Raw genomic sequence first — 21,100 nt, 5'->3', positions numbered from 1 at the left:
CTTTTTCACTCATCCAATTATAATATTTATAAGAACAGCCACCACACATTTTCCAGTTAAATTTTTTTAAATAAAAAATAGTGTTGTGTTTGAACAAACTCTTCTAACGGTAAAATTAAGATAAAGAAATAACAAAATAAAAATATCAGCAAAAAAAAAAAAGAAGAAGAAGAAAAAATTGACTCCCTGTTCCGCGCTATATCGGGTCAATTTTGATATAATAAACACAATTGGGCTTGTAGTAGGAAGTTGAAATTTCATCTGAATTTTACGGATTGAAATATTGACATGTCCAACAAATTCATCTCAATGTTTTCAACATATTTTCCTTTTATGGAGACATTTTAACCTTGTTTTTGTCCACTAATCTTTGAAAATTAATTTCATTGTGTGTGGGGATAATGTTATGACAACAGTAAGTTTTTATAATTCAATATTATTATCTCTTTTGTTTCCACAAGATATTTAAATAGAAAATATTTGAAATAGTTATAACAATTTGGGGCTAATAAAAATGATTTAATGATGACATAATTATTTTATCTTTATGTTTTCCCTACCTCTTCGAGAAGATGGTATAAATAATTTTGAAACTCTACAAGTGTCCACTAAATATAAATGACCTTAAAACACGTATGACACAACGTGTAGCTTTTCATGCCAACACAAACCTTGTAATTAGGACAAATGTCATCAAAGCCCTTATTTATATATCCCCTTAGCATAACAAAAAAATCCAAATACAGAGAAAAAATGGCAAATGCAAGTGACGAGTTTAGACTAGTATCACCAAACATAAATCATGAAGGAAGATTACCTAGAAAATACACAGATGAAGGTCAAGGTGCACAAAGAAAAATGTCACCACCATTAGAATGGTACAATTTACCACAAGACACAAAAAGTTTGTCACTATTAGTACAAGATATTGATGCACCTATTGTACCATGGGTTATTTGGGTTGTGACTAATATTCCACCAAGTTTAAAAGGTTTGCCAGAAGGATTTTCTGGTAATGGTGAAGAATATGGTCATGTTAAAGAAGGAATTAATGATGAAAAAGTCCCAGGATGGCGTGGACCTAAGTTGCCAAATCATGGTCATAGATTTGAGTTTAAGCTTTTTGCTTTGGATGATGAGCTCAAACTTGGAAACAAGGTATATTTCTTAATTATTGAGATATAATAATAATAATAATAATAATAATAATAATGTTTTATTGAATTTAGTAAGTTCATTGGAAATGTAATGTAATGTGGTTTTGTTTGATAATTGGCAGGTGACAAAGGATAAACTACTAGAAGCTATGGAGGGTCATGTTCTTGGAGAGGCTCTTATGACTGCCATATTCTAATAGAAAATCTTTGATGCGACTTCAAGTAGCTTATATTATATTACTTGTTGAAGTCCAATAATAGCATTTTTACTTTTAAGAAAATACAAACCATCATTTCGAATGATGATACATAAATGGATGTATACTAAAGATACGAGTCGTAGTAAGCCAAACAAACTTAAAAAACATGGTCCAAAATTGACTAGGCTATGAAAATTCCACAATACTTTATATAAGTAGTGAAGTTCATAACATGCACCAACAACTTTCCATTTATGATGATTACTTTTGAAACTGATAAATCATCTACATGATGAATAAGTAACTTGTTTTTCATAAGAAAACCAAAAATAAAATATGAAGTCGGAATTGATTCATGTTTAGGGTATATTGCATCAGTAAGATATTCAGAAAAAGGAGTTGGTGTTTGATAAATGATTGAACCGAAATGCTTGCTGTTAATCCCCATAGTTGGAAGACTTCCCTTCTTTGGTGACTCGTATTCAAACATGTGACAATGATAAGTCTTCAATTTTTGGTTTAAGATTTTCTACTTGGATAGTAGTTTTTTGAGTGGTACGAGACAAGGTAGACAAAGTGGTAAATTAAAGAGGCCTTTCAACTACTTACGAGTAATATTTATTATAGTTGTTCATCTACGAAATACATTCAATTTTAGAGATAGTTGATTTCGTTATTAATTGAATTAAACAGTAGTTTTGTCAGTATTAATAATTCATTTACTGACGAAATCATATGATTAACTACAAGAAAAATCACTTAAATAGCCATTAAATTCGTCATAACAACACATTTGGGGATAATTTTTATTATTGTCGTTATAACTTTTTTACCGATGAAGCACTAATTATTATTTTTTATATATATATTTACTAACACGTTTAGGGATGACTAATTGATAAATTATATTTTGTTGCACAATATCTTTTTTGCCAAAATATGAATTATAAGTGATGAAATAATTTGTTTTTGACAATCAAATTTTAAAATATAAAATATAAATTACTTATAGATCATGAACAAGTCTTAAGAGATGATCTATAGTCTATTACAAGTTTCGAAAGTAGTCAGCGTGGATAGTAAAATTGATGATGTTAAAAAATTTTCTACTACATACTAAAAGAAGAAAAAAGGATCACATGGTCGTAGTAAGTTTACTTATTTCATTATGGCTCAATTTTTACTATTCTTCCATGTGTCATTATTGGAAATGTTAGAGAAATAATAGTTGTTTTTTTCTTAACAGTTAAAAGTTAAAATGTTATTATTTAACTTCAATTCCACGTGCATGACGTAGATGTTCAAGTAATATAATGATAATAGCGAAGTGTCGTATTCAATGGACAGAGCTAAAATTTTTGTCGAGGGATATTAAAATTTAAAATAATCAGCACACAAAAAAATGAAAAATAAAATGCCAAAGTAAAAACCTTGAGCGGGGACTCAAACGGGCAAAACATTTATATTGAAACTAATTAAGCCTTTTGCAACACCTCAATCATTGTTTTTACTTTTCACCTTGTGTCAAAAAAAGGTGTCAATAATAATATATATGGATATAAAATTAAAATTCACATATCTATATAATATAATTTTTAAAAGAAGAAATATATCGCTTTAGCCCTTGAACAAAATAGATCTGCCCCTGCTATTACCATAGGGATTTATTACTATCTTCTATTATATATTCCCCCAAATGTATTCTTTATTCAAGAATTTTTTTTCAAGAACATTGAATGTTTTGTTCAGCTATGCTTTATCTATAACATTCATTGTCGCTTATCTTATAACATTTATTGTCAATTGTCATGCTCAATTGTTGATTTGTAAATTGAAATTCGATTGTTAATTGTATAATAAATTAATTACAAATAATATGAAGTGCGTAACACATACATATAATCAGTCAACAATGAGGTGAAAGTAAAGAAATTAGATTAAAATATGAAAATTTATTCCGCTAACATTGCTAAATACTTGGGAAAAAATAAACACCAACAAGAAGGGAACAATACAATTAATCATTCACTGCTTCGGTCCAAATGCATGATCTAGGTCGAATCAAGTTAAAAATATTTGGACTTGAATAAATTTTGATGTCCAAGTAATCGAAAGAGAAATATTTGCGGTTGGCCAAACAATAGAAAACACCCCTATTATTGTTGTTGTGAAACATTGGGAAAAATATCTTGTTTCCTAGTCCCGGTGCGACACATGTTTTCAAGTAGGATCCTCCGGAGCTCACAAATAATGTTTTATTGTCTAAGCTTGTTATTTGTTCCCTCTCCAATACTTTTCCATTCAGTTTATACCTCCAAACCTCTACCTCTCCTTCATGGTGACATAAAAATACAACTAACATTCCTTCATTATCGACGTCTTCTACAGTGTAAATATGCTGGATTGAGTTTTGTTTTCGACGTCGAAAGTAGCTCCCATAAAGTTCCCAACTGGGTATTGAGGATTCATTGATGGTCATTACTCCCAAATTCCCTTCATCTCCCATATAGACAATATTGTTTTTGAAAAATATTGGATTATTGCATCCGGTTAACTTAAAGCACTTATATCTATCTGAATCATATAAGTAAGAAAACGTCCAAGAAGTTTCTCCAACTTTGATTATGTATGCGTCTGGGGGACAACCATCGAATTCGATACCAACCACAATGCAAACAGATGACGACGAGTCGGGAGGACACGAAAATGTCCATGAAGAAAAATAATTTTCGTGCTCCTCTAGATCAGGGAGATCAATTATGTCATAGCTAATAGAATTGAAAAAAAACATGCCATGGTTTCCATGACTCATGAGTAACCAATTATCTTTTGAACTTCGAATTCGGGAACCTCTTAACTTTGGGATCGGTATGCCCGTAGTGGTGATAAGATTATATACTGGATCATAGAATTCTACAATTCCGGTATTTCCACGCAAGCTCATCAAACAAGGTGATTTTTCTTGTAGAAAAGGACGAGGTGGAGGTATCATGGGTGCGTAGCGCCATTTTTTACAAACTGCACGAAAAATGAAGTAATCAGCAGCAACAAGACGTGATGATATTAGTGCGAGTATGTCAGATGATATAAGATCTGACCACAAATTAGAACGCTCCATTATTGTTATTCGGAAAGAAGAATTGTCTTTGAAAAAATAATTGGTTTATGGAGTTGTTATTACCCTATTTATTTAAATAGAACTAAGTCGTCGAGACCACAAATCTGTACGCTCCTTTTCCTTGACGTATTTGAACTCTATTATTGTTGTCTTTTTTTTTAATATATATACCAAAAGTAAAAGAAATATTTTTGATATAGTTATGAAGTAAACTGAAAAAGTAACTTAAATAGAACTATAATTATTTTATGGAAATCCTAATTAGGTAAGGAAAATTAATTTCTTTTCCTTAGATGTACGTATTCTAACCCCTTTCCTTGTTGTATTTGAACTCATTAATGTTATTTAAATTAAACTCGATTCTTTTAACGACACACAGTTTTGAATCCTTGTTTTTTTCTCTTACAAACCTCCTCTTAGTGTGATGAATGATTCTGTTTTCTCCGCAGAAAAGGAACGAAAGATGGAGTTGGAAGAATTTAATAAGGAAAAGTATGGGGAATCTGATCGACCTCCTTTCTATATTCAACAACAACATCCTTGGCTTGTTATGTGTGACGGTGATGTCCGGCACAAGCAAACATTTTTCAGCGTATCACAAAATCAATATTACTTGAGACGTATACCTGAACTTAAAGAAAAACTAATACGTGCTCATGCTGATGAGTGGCTTGTGTTACAAAGCATTTATTCTAGTGAATGTTACCTTTGGAATCTTATTTCAAATGATAAAATTCAGCTCCCACCCCTTCCTGAGTGCACCATACTCGAGTGCCTATTGTCTGCACCACCCAATGATCCTGAATGCCAACTTCTTTTTCTAATTGAAGAGAATGAGACTACTAATGATAGTGATGATGAAAACTCTAATGATAGTGATGATGAATACTCTGATGATGAAAACTCGAATGTGAATCCACCTACTTTTTACTTCTGCAAGCCAGGTTATCATGAAGAATTTCATAAACAAGAAGATGGGCATTCAATTTTTGAAAATGGGAGTAGTGGGATCTGGACAGTTTTCAAGAAAAAACTTTATGTATCAACATTGCAGACGAGGCGTCTACTCTGTTTGGAACCAGATAATGATTCAGGAACAATAACAATCACACTAATATCTAACGAATATCCAGATGTGAGAAAATACTTAGATACGACTCGGTTTGTAAATTTCATCCTTCAATCATGCGATGATACGTTGTTATATGTTCACTTGTTTTTTAACGGGAAAAGCCATGGAATACCATATGATTTTCTAGTATTCCGGTTCGATTTTGCAAGAAAGAGTTGGATAGAAACGGAAAGCATTGGGGAAGTAGCAATTTTTATAAGTTATTATTCGAGCACTGGAACGACTTGTTCCACAAGAGGCACAAATCTCAAAAAAGAATCTATCTACTTCATCGAGGGTCGGTATCTCTACGTCTACAACTTGATAACACATAGCATATCATTATCCCTTCCTTGCCCACATGTTAGCAAGAAAAATCCCAGCACGCACTGGTTACCACTTCCTTGTCAAAAAAAATAGTAGTAGTAAATGTTTAATTGTGTTATTTTTAGATATTTGATTTAGTTTTTGTTGATTTGCATTTTGCACATTCAGGCTTCATGTTAACTTCTTATGTTCTCTACCTATTTTTAGGCTATGACAAGTTTTTTGCAGTTTATTATTCACATAATTATTATTTTTTTGAGATGATTCTTTATTGTTCATGTGGAGGTTTTATCCTCTCTTATTAATTAAAAAGAAAAGTACATACATTACGTTAATTTAAAAAAGGAGCCAGGAAAAAAATCTTCAAGATTTGCAATATTTTTCATATTTTCTTTTCTGTTGGAATCAATAACATAAATAATTAAAATGACAATATTATGGTAAACATTGAAATTTTGTACGACTCTATAGATGAGTTTTATTCGAGTTGCGACTCTACAAGTTGTCTTTAATTCAAATTACAATACGTGGAGACTATTCAACCATAAAACCTAGTTTATACCTATATAAAATGATAGAATATGATAGAATCGATAATTCATGTTTTGATGATAGACAAGAAGCACAAATAATCAGTAGCAAATGTACGCAGCAAAAGAAGTCAAGCTCGAGTCCAAGATCAAGTAAAATGGGTCAGCCAAGTAATCAAGAAAATAGAGTTATTTGTCAAAGCCAAAAATAATATATTAAAGGTATAAGTTGATACAAATAAGGAAAACCTTAAATATATTATTAAGGAAGGAAGTTGTATATAATAAGGATTGTACTTTAAAAGAGAATCCTTGTTTAACAATAACTTCCTTACCTTATCTGATAAGGACTGAAGGCAAAAGGAACTCTATAAGAAGAAGAAGACGCTGATGAAAAATTCCACGACTTCACGCAGAGAACAAGGGAGAATTATTCATCAAATTGAAGTCTTCAAGGTTGATAGGATTACTACGTTTAAAACATTCTTGAGTAAGAAGGTTTTATCGTGTAGAACTATTTGTCTTGTTTTTGTTCTTAATTGTAGTTTACAGTTTATTGTACAAAGGGTGGGTTTGGCTCTTTGTAGGGTTGAGTGTTAGTAAGAGTTGTAACAAAAGGTGGGTTTGGCCTTTTAGAGAGATCGATTGGAGTCAATCGAGGGAGTAGTAGAGATAAGACTTTTGATTATTGAGTTGTAATCACAAAATCTTATAGTTGAATTAATAAAACGAGGTTTTTCCTTCCTTGAGTGAGGAAGGTTTTTAATTCAATAAGTGCTTGTGTTTCTATTCTGTCTTTACTTAAAAGCAACTTACACGAACCTGGTTCGTGTTCTGGGGTAAGGTTTCTTCAATTGGTATCAGAGCGGGTCTTTTCGTTAAAAGATTCACACCTTGAAAAGATTCAATGGCAGCACCACCTACCCCACAAGAAGGAGCTTCACAAACACGACCACCACTGTTTAATGGCAAATATTATGGATGGTGGAAAAATCGTATGATGGACCATTTTATTGGCGAAAACCCTGATCTGTGTGGAGTAATTCTAGATGGCCCAACTATACCTATGAAAACAGCAACTGATGGAATCACCAAAATCTCAAAGGAAAGAAATGAATGGAATGTTGAAGACAAGCTTGCAATTCAAAACAATGCCAAAGCCAAGAAAATTCTGATATGTGGCATAGGACCAGACGAATACAATCGAATCTCGTCATGTCAAGATGCCAAAGCCATATGGGAAACACTGCAGACAGCTCATGAGGGAACAACACAAGTCAAGAAGTCTAAGATTGATAACTTGAACAGGCAATATGAGTTGTTCTAGATGGCAGAAGGAGAGACTATTCAAGACATGCACACCAGGTTCACCTCCCTCATCAATGAAATGTACTCTTTAGGAGAGATAGTGCCTAATGAAAAAGCAGTAAGGAAACTCTTGAGTGTCCTTCCTGAAACCTGGGAAAGCAAAGTCGAGGCTATCACTGAAGCCCGCGACCTAGACTCACAGGGAATGGATGAGTTAATTGGTAATCTCATTACTTACGAACTTAAGAAAAACCAAGAAAAGGAAATTGGAGGAAAAAGAAAGGAAAGGAACTTGGTTCTAAAGGCTACTGCATCAGATGATTTTGAAGATGAAAACATTGCCCTCATAACTAAAAGGTTCACCAGAATGCTAAAGAGAGGGCAACCCTTTCAAAAGAAAGCTTTTAAAAAATCATCTGAAAACACTAAAGACCAGGTTTGTCATAAGTGTGGGAGTCCAGATCACTTCATCAAATTCTGTCCACTTTGGGCCTTAGAGCAGAAAAAGGTAAACTTTGAGAAGGGGAAAGACATCAAAAAGGATAAGTTTGTCCCCTCAAACAGAAGAATGACAACTCAAGAGGCAAATATGTCAATGAAGAAGGCCTTTGCAGCAATGGGGAATTCATCTGATGAAGAGTCTGAGGGTGATGAGACAGAAAACCAGTCTCTTGCACTAGAACAAGAAGATGATTATGACTTTCTTGCCCTTGTAGCAGTGGAAACCAAGGAAGAAAAGGAAACCTGCAGATCACAAGAAACCATACTAGCACTCATGGCTGGATCAGATTCTGAAGATGATGAAGAAGATGACAATCAAAGCAAGGTAAGTTTTCATCACATCAAAGTAAATATTGAATCATATTCTAAAAGGGAACTAGAGTCCTTATTGAGTACTCTTATAGATGCATATCAGTCTGTCAATTTTGAAAGAGAACAAGTGATGGAGAACTATGCATCTTTAAGAGAAGTCAATGATAATCTTGAGAAACACAATCACTTTCTTCAAAATAAATTAAAAGAACAGATTAAAATCTCACAGTTAAGTCACAAGGGCAAAAACTCTGCTAGTGAACTTCAATTAGCTCTAGAAGATAAACTAAAATTGTTAACCATAAAATATCAAGCTTTAACAGAAAGGAATAGGTTGTTACAAGAAAATTTTGATCATACCAAACTGGATCTGGAAAGAAATCTTAGATGGACCAGGTCCTCTGAAATTTTAACTCAGATTCAAGAAAAGCAAACCACTAGTCGAAGTGGGATAAGTTTTAAAAAACAGAATAATCTTGTGTCACACACTATTCACATGTCTAAAAGTTTATGCACTCATTGTGGAAACTCAGGTCATTTAAAGAATCAATGTAAAGCTTTATTTGAGGCTTTTCAGAAAAATGTTAAGTTCACCAAAAAGGAAAAGACTGATACGGCTAAGAACCTGGTTCGAAATAAAAATGCTCCAAATAAAAGGTTTTCTTATTTGCCTTTATGGGCTAGAAGAAATCTTATTCATCCTTTTACTCACATAAAGGGGCCCAAGCTAATCTGGGTTCCCAAGACTAATCTTTGACTAGTGTTTCAGGTGAAGGTGAGAGAGAAAAGGCGAACTTGGTACATGAATAGTGCATGCTCTAAAATGGTGCTAAAAATGGTAGAAAATTCCTCTTGCTCTTTGATTTTCAAGGAGGCAGTTTATTCCTTGAAAAGGATGAGAAAAATGAAAAAAAAAGTTGAAGAAAGTGACATGATATCAAACATCTTTGATGATGCAAATTTAGGAAACACTGCATATGAACCTGGTTCACAGCTAACAATCATTGATGCACCTGCAACATGAATTACTACTTATCTATGGTTCTGGAGATTGGGGGAATATTAGAGCAATCGAGACAGTAAGAGTATGACACACCTTTGGGGGAACTTTGTTGTGTGAACATGGTCCTTTTGTTCATTGGAAGGTATTAAAAATTGACAAGGGTTGGTTCTCTGTGAATCAGCTTGAGATTCATTTGATCTGGGAGAATATGATGGTGCAACATTCTTGTCAAGGCCTTGAATATGAAGAACTTGAGAAAAATCAGTCAAAGCATGGTGTTATCGAAACAAGTTGATGCATTATCATGATTTCCTTTAATAATTGGCTAGTAAAAGAATAATCTTACGCTTGAGTAATTATACAATGAATATCTGCTAACTCAACCTCGTACTGTAACAGGTACACACTCAAGTCACATCTCAAACAATGTTTAGAAAGTTTGCGGATGTTATCTTTACTCTTTGCTAACACCATTAAGTAAATCACGGAGAAACACAAAAAAAAAAGGGGAACCTGGTTTCTCTGTAATACTCAGGTATGTACCATCCTTTTTCAATGCATTAATTTCTTGAGTTTGGGTCAAACATAAGCACTAATGAACCTGGTCAATCATCAAAAATTCATCTTTCTTAAAGATCACCAAGAACCCTCTTTGACAATAAGCATCGTTCAATCCCAAACTGCTCTAATGACTAAAATCTCAGTATTGAAGTCACTCATGCTTTAATTTAGGGGGAACCTTGCTTTACCATCCACATCTGAACCAGGTTCACAAACTCCAAATTGATATTTCATCCATTCCAAGTGTATAACTTGTCTATCTCTCAGGGGAAACAATTCTCACAGAAATAAATTGTTGCTTGCTTTCATTATTGATAAACACATCTCTTTGTGCACCAAAATGTGATGAATCTCTTACTGGTAGTTGGTACTCCTTCAAAGTTGTCATCAAGAAAAAGGCTATAAAAAAAAAGGGAAGAAAATCATGGAGGAATGAAAATGTTACGGAGTAGAGTTAAAAAAAAAAGGGTGATGATGTATCTCATGCTTCTCTTGATGAAATTTCACATTCTAGGAAAACTGATCAGAATAAAGAAGCTGGTGCACAATGGGCATACTGAAAAAAAAATTATCAAAAGCAGTAAACATCCCTTTCTTCCTCACTTTAGTAATCTTTGTCCCAATCCTTATCCTCAAATTTTATACTCTTTTGACTCTTTGACGTGCTTATGTCTGTCTCATACTCATGATATTATATGTTTTTGATTAAGGACATAAACTGGTACATATTTGTTTATTTGGTTTCTCATTGAAGATCTTAATTGTGTATGAGTGTAAGATGACTAATATCCTCAGATTAACTAACCATTTTGTTAGTAGAAGTGTACTTGAAAGTGTTGCCCAAGTGGCTATGAGTTAAAAATGATATTGCACACATTGAATGTTATTCGAGTTCTTTGGTTATTGATTTTCAATGATGCCAAAAGGGGGAAATTATATAATGTGGATAGACATATACATTAGTTTGTCATCATCAAAAAGGGGGAAATTCTTGGGGAATGAGAAAACATGAAGTTTGTAGTTTTGATGGATGACAAAGAATTGAAGTTTTTGGAAATCTGTTAACTAGAGTGTTTGATGCATTTGAAGTACCATTGGGAGAAGGTAGGATTTTAACTTGTGCAGATATGTTCACTCAAACCATTCTTGCTGATTGTGGCATTCCCATGGAGTCGGAGCAGGTTGCAACTGCGTCTCCACGTACATCTGGTCATGTTGCTCAGTTACTCAAGGAACTTAAAGTAGCTGAAGAAAAGTATGTCACTCTTGAGTCAGAAAACCAGAAGTTACGTGCTGAACTTGACACTTCAAATGCTGAAATTCACAGGTTGAAGGATCAGTTAGTGCAGCAGTTACGTGCTGAACTTGACACTTCAAATGCTGAAATTCACAGGTTGAAGGATCAGTTAGTGCAACAACAACTTGCTAACAGTGCAAGAGTTGACAGAGTTCTGGATATGCTGGCTTCTACTTTAACTAAGCCTGGTCAACCTTCACATTGAAAAAGTATCTTATTTGAACCTGGTTCTCTTAGTTGTTTAAACTTATTATGCTCAACTGGCTGGTCTTATATTGTTGTTATGGGTGTTGATTGGGTTTGTTTAGCCGCTGTTGGATTCTTTTTGATTTGTCGAAAGGGGGAAGAGTATTTGCGCATGCATCACACAGAAAGATTTGTTTGTCTTCATCAAAAAGGGGGAATATGATAGAATATGATAGAATCGATAATTCATGTTTTGATGATAGACAAGAAGCACAAATAATCAATAGCAAATGTACGCAGCAAAAGAAGCCAAGCTCGAGTCCAAGATCGAGTAAAATGGGTCAGCCAAGTAATCAAGAAAATAGAGTTATTTGTCAAAGCCAAAAATAATATATTAAAGGTATAAGTTGATACAAATAAGGAAAACCTTAAATATATTATTAAGGAAGGAAGTTGTATATAATAAGGATTGTACTTTAAAAGGGAATCCTTGTTTAACAATAACTTCCTTACCTTATCTGATAAGGACTGAAGGCAAAAGGAACTCTATAAGAAGAAGAAGACGCTGATGAAAAATTCCACGACTTCACGCAGAGAACAAGGGAGAATTATTCATCAAATTGAAGTCTTCAAGGTTGATAGGATTACTATGTTTAAAACATTTTGAGTAAGAAGGTTTTATCGTGTAGAACTATTTGTCTTGTTTTTGTTCTTAATTGTAATTTACAGTTTATTATACAAAGGGTGGGTTTGGCTCTTTGTAGGGTTGAGTGTTAGTAAGAGTTGTAACAAAAGGTGGGTTTGATCTTTTGGAGAGATCGATTGGAGTCAATCGAGGGAGTAGTAGAGATAAGACTTTTGATTATTGAGTTGTAATCACAAAATCTTATAGTTGAACTAATAAAACGAGGTTTTTCCTTCCTTGAGTGAGGAAGATTTTTAATTCAATAAGTGCTTGTGTTTCTATTCTGTCTTTACTTAAAAGCAATTTACACGAACCTGGTTCGTGTTCTGGGGTAAGTTTTCTTCATAAAAGATACTAAATTGCATATATTAGCTATTTAATTAATAACCTTATATAAAAACTAAAAATAATAATATAATATTTAAAAGGTGAAATAGATAGTAATGAATTGAAGAATACTATTTAAATTTCTCCCTCTATTTTACCCTGTAAATATAGAAAATAGAGAATAAAATAGAATAGGATTGGAGATGGTCAATTTTGCCTCCTTTTTGTTTTTGGATCCTAAACTTAAAAGAAAAGCCAATATTAATATTGACGAAACTGCAATTTTCATCCGATAAAATAGGACTTTTTTTCATCCATTTTTACCTACTTAATATAATAAAAATTGTTGTCTATTATAGGAATAATGGTAAATTATTCAACAATATTTTTTAATTTGAAAAAATCAAGAGATATGTGCTATTCTATTTTTATATTAAATACTAATATTGTTTATTAAAGAAAAATGCAATAATATTACTTTTAAGATGTGTACAGGGAAACGGATCCCATCAAAGAAGGTAAAAGGTAAATAATTTTGACCAATTTCGAAAAATTAACGGCAACACCTACCAAATTTGTTTTAAAATATTTATTTATCTATTCGAGGAGGGGCTCAAGTTAATTTGTTAGAGAAAGAAAAGGACTGCAAAATAAATAAAATCTAACACATGAAGTATATAATTTAAAGTTGAGAACCGAAGTACAATCAAGCCACAAACTAGTTGTACTTTGTAACCTAATTTCTTCATCATACCCAAAAAAAAATATTCCTCTTTTCTCTCCAAACAGATTAGAACATCAAAATTATTTTGATTTCTTGTTTGTTTTACAAGAATAATCAAGATGGAGATTGATTTACAAGAATAATAGATCTAGATCGAAGAACACATCAAAATTATTTTGATTTCCTTGTTTTTCAAGAAGAATACACGGTATGTCAATTGCCAATCTACAATTTTCATTCTTTTTTGTGGTTGAAACATGTTCATTTTTTGTTTTTATGATAAATCATGTTATTTTTCTCTTAAGTATTCATTCTTGGATCTCCTTTCTTGTTTGTCAAATATTTTTGTGTTTATGATAAATTAAAAGTTATTTTTGTTGGTAAATGTTCTTTCTTAGGTCTCCTTTTCTTTTATCTAAGATCTCTCCTTACTGATCATCAATTTTTTTATGTTCTTTTTTTCTTCATATATATGTTTGTCTGTAAATGTTCATTCTTGGATCTCTTTCTTGTTTATCATTTTTTTGTATCCCAACAAGATGTTTTCTTACCCCATTAAATAAACATTATTGGTACTCACATCTAAGTAAAGTAAATGCAGGTAAATGTACCACATTAAAAAAATCATCTACAATCTGTCAATTATTATCAGATATCACATTTAAAAATCTGTTGAAAAGTAAATGTATCACACTAAAAAATCTGTCAATGAATGAATTAGGTAAATGTATCACACTAAACGGGTGGCTTTGACACATAAGAATGGGAATAGGAGTCAATCTATGACAGAAAAAGATTGCCTAATGCCTTTACCTCTTCTGGAAAGAGTTCTATTCCTTCAGGAGATAACCAACCATCTTTCCTTTAAGATAGGGGTTAGGGAGGTGAAATTGAAGTGGGAGTCCTTCTACAAGGGAGTTTTGAATGAATTAGCTAAGTAAATGTACGACACTAGACAATCTGTCACAGTAAGTAAATGTATCACATATAAAAATCTGTCAATGAACGAATTAGCTAAGTAAAGGTATCAACACTAATTAGTAAATGTATCACATTTAAAAATCTGTCAATGAACGAATTAGCTAAGTAAAGGTATCAACACTAATTAGTAAATGTATCACATTTAAAGATCTGTCAATGAACGAATTAATCAAGTAAAGGGATCACACTAAATAATCTGTCAATTTCTTTATTAAAAAATCTCAAACATTCAAAGATCTATGTCCTGTATCAAACAGATAGAAAGAACCCTCAGTCTCAATGATGCTTCACACTAAACAATCTGTCACATTAAAGGTATCAGTCTAAACAATCTGTCAACTCCTTTATCAAAAAATCTCAAACAAACATGCAAAAAATCTCATACATTCAAAGATCTATGTCCTGTATCAAACAGATGCAGAGAACCCTGAGTCGCTTCACACTAAACAATCTGTCCCATTAAAGGTATCAGTCTAAACAATCTGTCAACTCCTTTATCAAAATGTCACATTAAAGGTATCAGTCTAAACAATCTGTCAACTCCTTTTATCAAAATGTCACATTAAAGGTACAGTCTAGACAATCTGTCTACTCCTTTTATCAAAATATCTCAGTCAAACATTCAAAGAACTATGTCTTGGATCAAACAGATACAGGGAACCCTGAGTCTCAAAGCCAAGAATCACATACAAAAGAGTCTATTTCAGAATATGACACATCAGATATCTCTCAAACAGTAAATCTTGTAGCATAGATCAGTAAATTCCTTGTCTTGCATTTGCAGCCACCCTAACTTGAGCCTCCTGTTTCAAAATTTGAATACATTAATACATAATCATTCAGATACTTTAATGCATGAATTTACACTAAATACTCACCTTGATTTTGTTGCATGCATCTCTGTGTGCATGTGCTGTTGTTATCTTTGCACTTATCATATTGTTACACTGTCTGCATAGCCAATCATTTTTTGGTTCTGGTATCACTTGTGCTGTCTTATTTTTGACTCTCTTATTATTCTTCCCATTCTGATTATATCCCCTCCTAGGCCTAGACATCTGCAATATACAGTGCATGTATAGGAACATGTTAAACAAAGAAATAAAGATACCTTTTCCTCCTCTAAGTGAACAGGACATCTGATATATAAAGTTATTTTATTGGTTCTCAGGAGGCAAAAGGAATGGACTAGGAGCTACAGGTCTCGGATCTTAAATACTTGAACTCGACACGGTATTTCTTATGGTCAACAGAAAACCAAACTACTTCAAGATGGTAGAATTGAGATTTTTAGTTGGTCATCTTTAAAACAAGGAGAGATTAAGAGTGTATAGCAATTTTGACAACTATAACAATTGCAATTTCACTAATACCCGGTAGATCACAATAAAACAATTATACCAATAGCAATTTGGTCATCTTAAAACAAGTAGGACAGATTAAGATATTAGCTCATATCAACAACAATCTGAACAAGTTAATATATGTAAACTGCAATAACATCAATAATATTCACAAGAGACATCTATAACAATTGGAATTTCATGAAACCCTAATTACTCATAAGGCCAAGAAGTACAGAATAAGATAGGCACGAACATCAACAACAATCAGACTAAGGGTCGCACAATATACATAAACTGCAATTAACATTCAAATTTCAACTCAATTTTGAAAATCCTATTTACTCAGCAATAGAAATGTACAATGTAAATTGCAATCAACAATATTAACAATCAGAATTTTACATCAAATGACAATCAAATCTAACTTACAGTGATGAAACTGAAGAAAATGTATATACATTGCAATCAAGTCTAACTTACAGTGAAGAAAATTGCAGTCAAATCTACCTTACAGTTGGTGAAGACGAAAATGGGAGCGAGAATTCAAAATTGATTGTATGAAGAGATTCAAAAGGTAGAATTTGTTGTATGATGGTGTATATGGGTAGGGGATTGGGGAAATATAAAGCACGTGTTTGGGCTTCCCGAAATATGAAATTTTAGCTTAAGGTAATTAGGAGTTCCGTAAATAGCTATTATAGTAAATTGTAATTATGCTCCATATCTATAGTTTGTAATTTATGGGTTGTAGCTACAGTCTTATTTTTATGATTCTCGGGTGCCTTTTTAATAATTTATGAGTGCATTTGTGTACTTGAACTATTTTTGCATAAACTCGAAATAATAAATTTGTACAAAAACAAGCACCTAAATTTTAAACAACTATATAAATTTTCAAATTATACACAACGTGTGATCGTACAAACTAAAACACTAAGCCACGTAATTATAACTAAAAGTATTTTGTGAACTAATTAACTAGTATATGCTTGCTTATCTGCTTAATGTGAGGGTTCTTATAAACATGTTTACTAAAAATGACTACACTTTATGTAAAATTCTAGCTGCATAATTGTATTAATTTTTCATTATTTATACAGTGATACATACGAACTTACCATGCCCTAAATATGTTACCTTAACTGTTAACCTTTTATTATGCCCCTAAATCACTCAAATTTTCATTGTTAAAGTACTAATTAATAATTACATATTAAATGCATTGCGATTCATTCACATAATAAAATAAGTTGTATTTATATCTTTAAAATACACTATATTCATAAAATTTTGAATATAAAATAGTATTTTTGTCTTTTTCTTTTTGTACATGTTTTTTATATTCATAAAATGTATTACTTGTATAATTAACATATGGATACTTTGAATTTAAATTGATGTTTCTAATTATAAAACTTAAAGCCTTAATATAAAGGATACAAGTAACTTATAATGTATTAATACATCAAACAAGATAAAGTAGTAAAAAAATTTATCATTTGAACACAATAATTTGGAAAATAGATTGTTAAACCAACAATCTAGTGCATTGATATCCTGGAAGTACTCCATCAGGTCACCATGAATGAGAGTGGAACAACAATATCTTCAATATCATAAGAGTATATAACTAACTTACTCATTTCCCTTTTGAAATCACACTGACTCATCTGAAATTTTTTAATATGATGGCAAATAGTAATCATCTACTTGTTGAGTGCAGGTACCAAGTGTTTTGGAAGCAAAATAGAGTGGATGAACCAATGTTTTTGATAGAAGCAGATAATTTGGAAATCATGTACACTAGAAGATCATTTTCAACTTATTTTATGTAATGGATACACGCACATAAACATCTTTTCCAAAATATAAGTCACACAAGCTTGTAATATAGGAAATATTTTATCACGTGTTCAAATGTTTAACCACAGTTCAAGTGTTAATATGAAAATTTTCTTATATATTTAGCTTAACTAGATTAAAAGGAAAATCAGAAGCAACAACTACTGAAGTGAGTAAATCCAGTTAAAACACCCTCATGAGACAAGCATATAACTCCACTTATATCATTATTTATAAGTAAGTCTTTATTTTAAGATGTTGGACAGGGGTTTAATTTGTTACACACTCCTAAGAGTATGTCCAAACACAATTACCAAAGAGTTCCCCGTACATCAAGGGTCTGGTCATCCTTTTCTCATGTTCATTTTGTCATTTTCTTGGGGAAAAAAAACAATCCTAGTAATTTGGATAATCACACACATAAAGATAGATCTCAACTTTTTCAATGAGGTTTGGAACTCCACACATATATGATTTGAATTTTTAAAGGTTGTCTGTTTAAATATTTGGAGATCCGTATAAAAAGTTTTATCAGTTTCAATAATTGATAAGTAAAAATATTAAAAGGCATAGTTAAAAAAAAATAGCTTATTTTTAACTCTCTGACATAAATTGAGATGGAGCAAAGTATATGAATTCACATGAGGCTAAACCATTGTGCTAAAACTTCACACACTCAAGTAATGAATTGAAGTAGATAATATTTTGCTTGTATTCAATAACATAGAGACAAACAAAAACCAAGAGTACTATATAGTACTAGTAATGTTACATTAAAACTTGGTGCTATAAAGACATGTTTCAAGATTCAACAATATGAAACAAGTACCTCAAGATCTCACTTAGAATATTGTCCTCATTCATAGAGTCAGATCCAGAGTACTTGCCCCTCTTCTTGCGTTTTCTGTTTTACCATCAATATTAGCATCTTCTATAAACCTTGTAGCCCTTGAATATGACAATGGTGAGGATAATGATAATGATAAGCTACTCCCATTATCATTATCATTATCATCAAGATTTGGTGTCAAAAATTCATTCCTTGGCTTTACCCCTAGATATAAATTCAAATCAACTTGGTCACTATATGAAACTTTCCTTTTTAAAGGAGTTATGGTTCTTTCCAAGTTTGGTGGAGAAGTAATTCCATTTCCAACAAAGGCTCTTGCTTGAGCTTTTGAAGCTATGTGAAACAACCTAGTGAGCTCACCACTAGGGCTTCCTATAGATGATCCAGTTGCATCTTTAATTTCATTTCTTTGTATAGTGGATCTTTCATTGATGAAAGATGGAACCCTTTGCCCCATTGTGTTGCTAGGCATCCAATTACCATGACAATTCCAAGAAGCATCTCCATACCTAGAAAAAGAGATTTAAGAAAAAAAATTCTACAAATATTAATTTTTTTTAATCCATAATTTCAAAAGCATAGTGAGTTAAGTCTCAAAGATTTAAGTTTAAAGATTAGAGAGTAGATGAGGGAACTAAAGAGAAAGGAAATCAAGAAAGATGTGAAAAATCATATGGATTACATACCTAAAAGTTGAATTGAGCCTCTGATGGTAAGTAGGGAACCTAGGGAATTGGATCATATTGAATATATTTGGATCTCCACCTTCCATAAAAAGCTTGTGATGATGTCCAATCCCTTTGGTAAAGAAGTTGGACTCATTAAGATTTTACTAAGACAGCCCTAAACTTTAAAAATAACAATAAGATGTATAATAATAACAACATATATACCTTGACTTTGGTCATCTGTCTTCTTACTTCTAAACATCTATGAGAAACAAATCCAAAAGGGAAAATTTAAGGCTTAATTAGAGAAGGGCAAGTAATTATATATGCTATTGGTTAAGTGATTGATTTTGTATAGTCGAAATTCTAATCTACCTGCAAGTGGCTCTTGACATGAGCAATGCTAAGTCCTTTGATGTTCATCATTTGAAGAACAAGCTTTGGTGTTGCTCCTACACAATAAAGAAGCAAATGAGACATTGAACAAACTGTACTGTGGTCATCTCATCTAAAAGCTTAAACTGTGTTACAACATTCACAATCAAAGGTTAATACTTACGATCTTGTCCTCCAAGTCTTTCCACAGCATGAACAAAACGAAGATGGAGTTCAGGAGTCCATCGGAGTCTAGCCATCTTGGATCGAACATAAGGTCTCACACATGGCTTGATCTTTTCACTCTCTTCAAGTGTACTCTCACTTGAGCTTCCTCCATCCTTAAACTTGCTCGAAGCGTCGTTCTCCTCAAGTACTTCATTCTCAAAATTACAACTTGTCTTGGAATTGCATCCAGTCTCACCACTATCCTCCAACATTTTTGCTAAATGTTTCTCTTGTTATTTTAACATCTCTAGTGATGAATAAGGTTTTCATACAAACAACATAGATCTAAACCCCTAACCTTAAGAAGGGGAAAATTCCATAGATTGAGGTTGGAAAAGGAAAAGAAAAATGAAAGCAACAGTTCTACTTAATTAGAACAAATGGGAAAATCAAACCCTAGAGACTTGTCAAAATAGGAAGGAAGACTCTCTCTCTCTTTCTCTCAGCAATAATTTATCTACTCTTATTATTAATTTATTAATATGTATCCATGCTTACATGCAGGATTCATGCATGAATGATGCACATGATATAATACAATAATTAAATGGCCTATATACTTTTCAGGATATTTCAGAAGGAACATCTCATTAACTCCTAATTATAAAGTGTACTAATCAGATATTTTCGATTTAATTTTGTAAAAGAAAAAAGTTTGTGTGTTTTCATTTATTTATCATATAGCTAAGTTAGTCATATTAAACTTGTCATCTTCGTTAATTTTACATATTATATAATCTCAAGTAGAAAATGTTTAGAATTGTACGGCTTATTGAGTCGAATATGTAAGATTAAAGAAAATGACATATTTTACGTAATTAACTAGCTATAGACAAATAAAAATTAACACACAAAAATATTCAAACATGTGAATTAAAAATATCTAATTAAAATAATTTAATAGATATTAATGAAGTGGTCAATTAAATATATGATTTTATATGAATGTGTAAATGGAATATGTATTAAGCCTAGTTAAAGCTTGAAACCAATTGCGTAAAGGAAGAAAAAGACATTACATCATGTGAGGCCAGCTCTACGTTGTAAGGCATCTATACAAAAGCAGCTTGTCACGAAAAATGCTAATTTAGTTTTTCATTTTAAAAACTAAAGGTTTCTTTTTTCAAAAATTTTGAATTTTTTTCTCTCCAAACTCTATATGTAAAATTAATAATGTCAAACACCATTTTTATTATTTATTTTATATTTATATATAAAATAAGGAGGAGAAAAAATATACATTGCATGGTTAATTATTTCCAAATTATTGTGTGGACTGCTTCAAGCCCTTCAACGTCGTTGAAAAACATACCTTTTGTTTACCCATAAAAACAACATAAAATAGTCTTTTATTTATTGACTGCGTCTCGATAAGTCAAAAATACATTTTATTAATTTTGTAGAATTGAGCCTTGGGACCACCATGAACGGAGATTGAAAGATTGAAATTATCCAATATTTTT

The 21,100-nt window shown here is 32.0% G+C and overlaps 3 protein-coding genes and 2 long non-coding RNA genes across 6 annotated transcripts; 3 read left to right on the top strand and 2 right to left on the bottom strand.

The window, feature by feature from the left end:
* Positions 1 to 594: 594 nt before the first annotated feature.
* On the top strand, positions 595 to 1,460 carry LOC101257501 (uncharacterized). Its single transcript, XM_004246732.5, has 2 exons — positions 595 to 1,158; positions 1,280 to 1,460. Exons 1-2 carry the CDS (start codon positions 688 to 690, stop codon positions 1,352 to 1,354), a joined length of 546 nt encoding a protein of 181 aa, XP_004246780.3. The 5' UTR covers positions 595 to 687; the 3' UTR covers positions 1,355 to 1,460.
* A 5,890-nt stretch (positions 1,461 to 7,350) lies between these two features.
* Positions 7,351 to 7,770, top strand: LOC138338250 (uncharacterized). The gene has a single exon (XM_069289035.1). It carries the CDS (start codon positions 7,351 to 7,353, stop codon positions 7,768 to 7,770), a length of 420 nt encoding a protein of 139 aa, XP_069145136.1.
* Positions 7,771 to 13,274: 5,504 nt separating this feature from the next.
* On the top strand, positions 13,275 to 16,467 carry LOC101257799 (uncharacterized). The gene is made up of 2 exons (XR_183082.5): positions 13,275 to 13,555; positions 15,500 to 16,467. It is a non-coding gene; the product is annotated as an uncharacterized lncRNA (long non-coding RNA).
* On the bottom strand, positions 14,848 to 16,316 carry LOC104649099 (uncharacterized). 2 transcript variants are annotated; one of them, XR_011211515.1, is made up of 3 exons: positions 16,182 to 16,316; positions 15,207 to 15,386; positions 14,848 to 15,131 (listed from the first exon to the last, which is right to left on the bottom strand). It is a non-coding gene; the product is annotated as an uncharacterized lncRNA (long non-coding RNA). The 2 variants fall into 2 exon arrangements; XR_743095.3 differs by having other exon boundaries at positions 16,155 to 16,285.
* A 1,733-nt stretch (positions 16,468 to 18,200) lies between the features above and the next one.
* On the bottom strand, positions 18,201 to 20,137 carry LOC101257998 (uncharacterized). The gene is made up of 5 exons (XM_004246733.5): positions 19,594 to 20,137; positions 19,410 to 19,486; positions 19,260 to 19,296; positions 19,053 to 19,164; positions 18,201 to 18,875 (listed from the first exon to the last, which is right to left on the bottom strand). The coding sequence occupies exons 1-5, from the start codon at positions 19,847 to 19,849 to the stop codon at positions 18,377 to 18,379; spliced, it is 981 nt and encodes a 326-aa protein (XP_004246781.2). The 5' UTR covers positions 19,850 to 20,137; the 3' UTR covers positions 18,201 to 18,376.
* Positions 20,138 to 21,100: the final 963 nt, after the last annotated feature.

The sequence above is a fragment of the Solanum lycopersicum genome, chromosome 9, assembly GCF_036512215.1.
Source record: "Solanum lycopersicum chromosome 9, SLM_r2.1".
Classification (NCBI taxonomy): Eukaryota; Viridiplantae; Streptophyta; class Magnoliopsida; order Solanales; family Solanaceae; genus Solanum; species Solanum lycopersicum.
The sequence above is the reverse complement of the archived record's forward strand: the minus strand, read 5'-3'. Positions and strand labels throughout refer to the sequence as shown.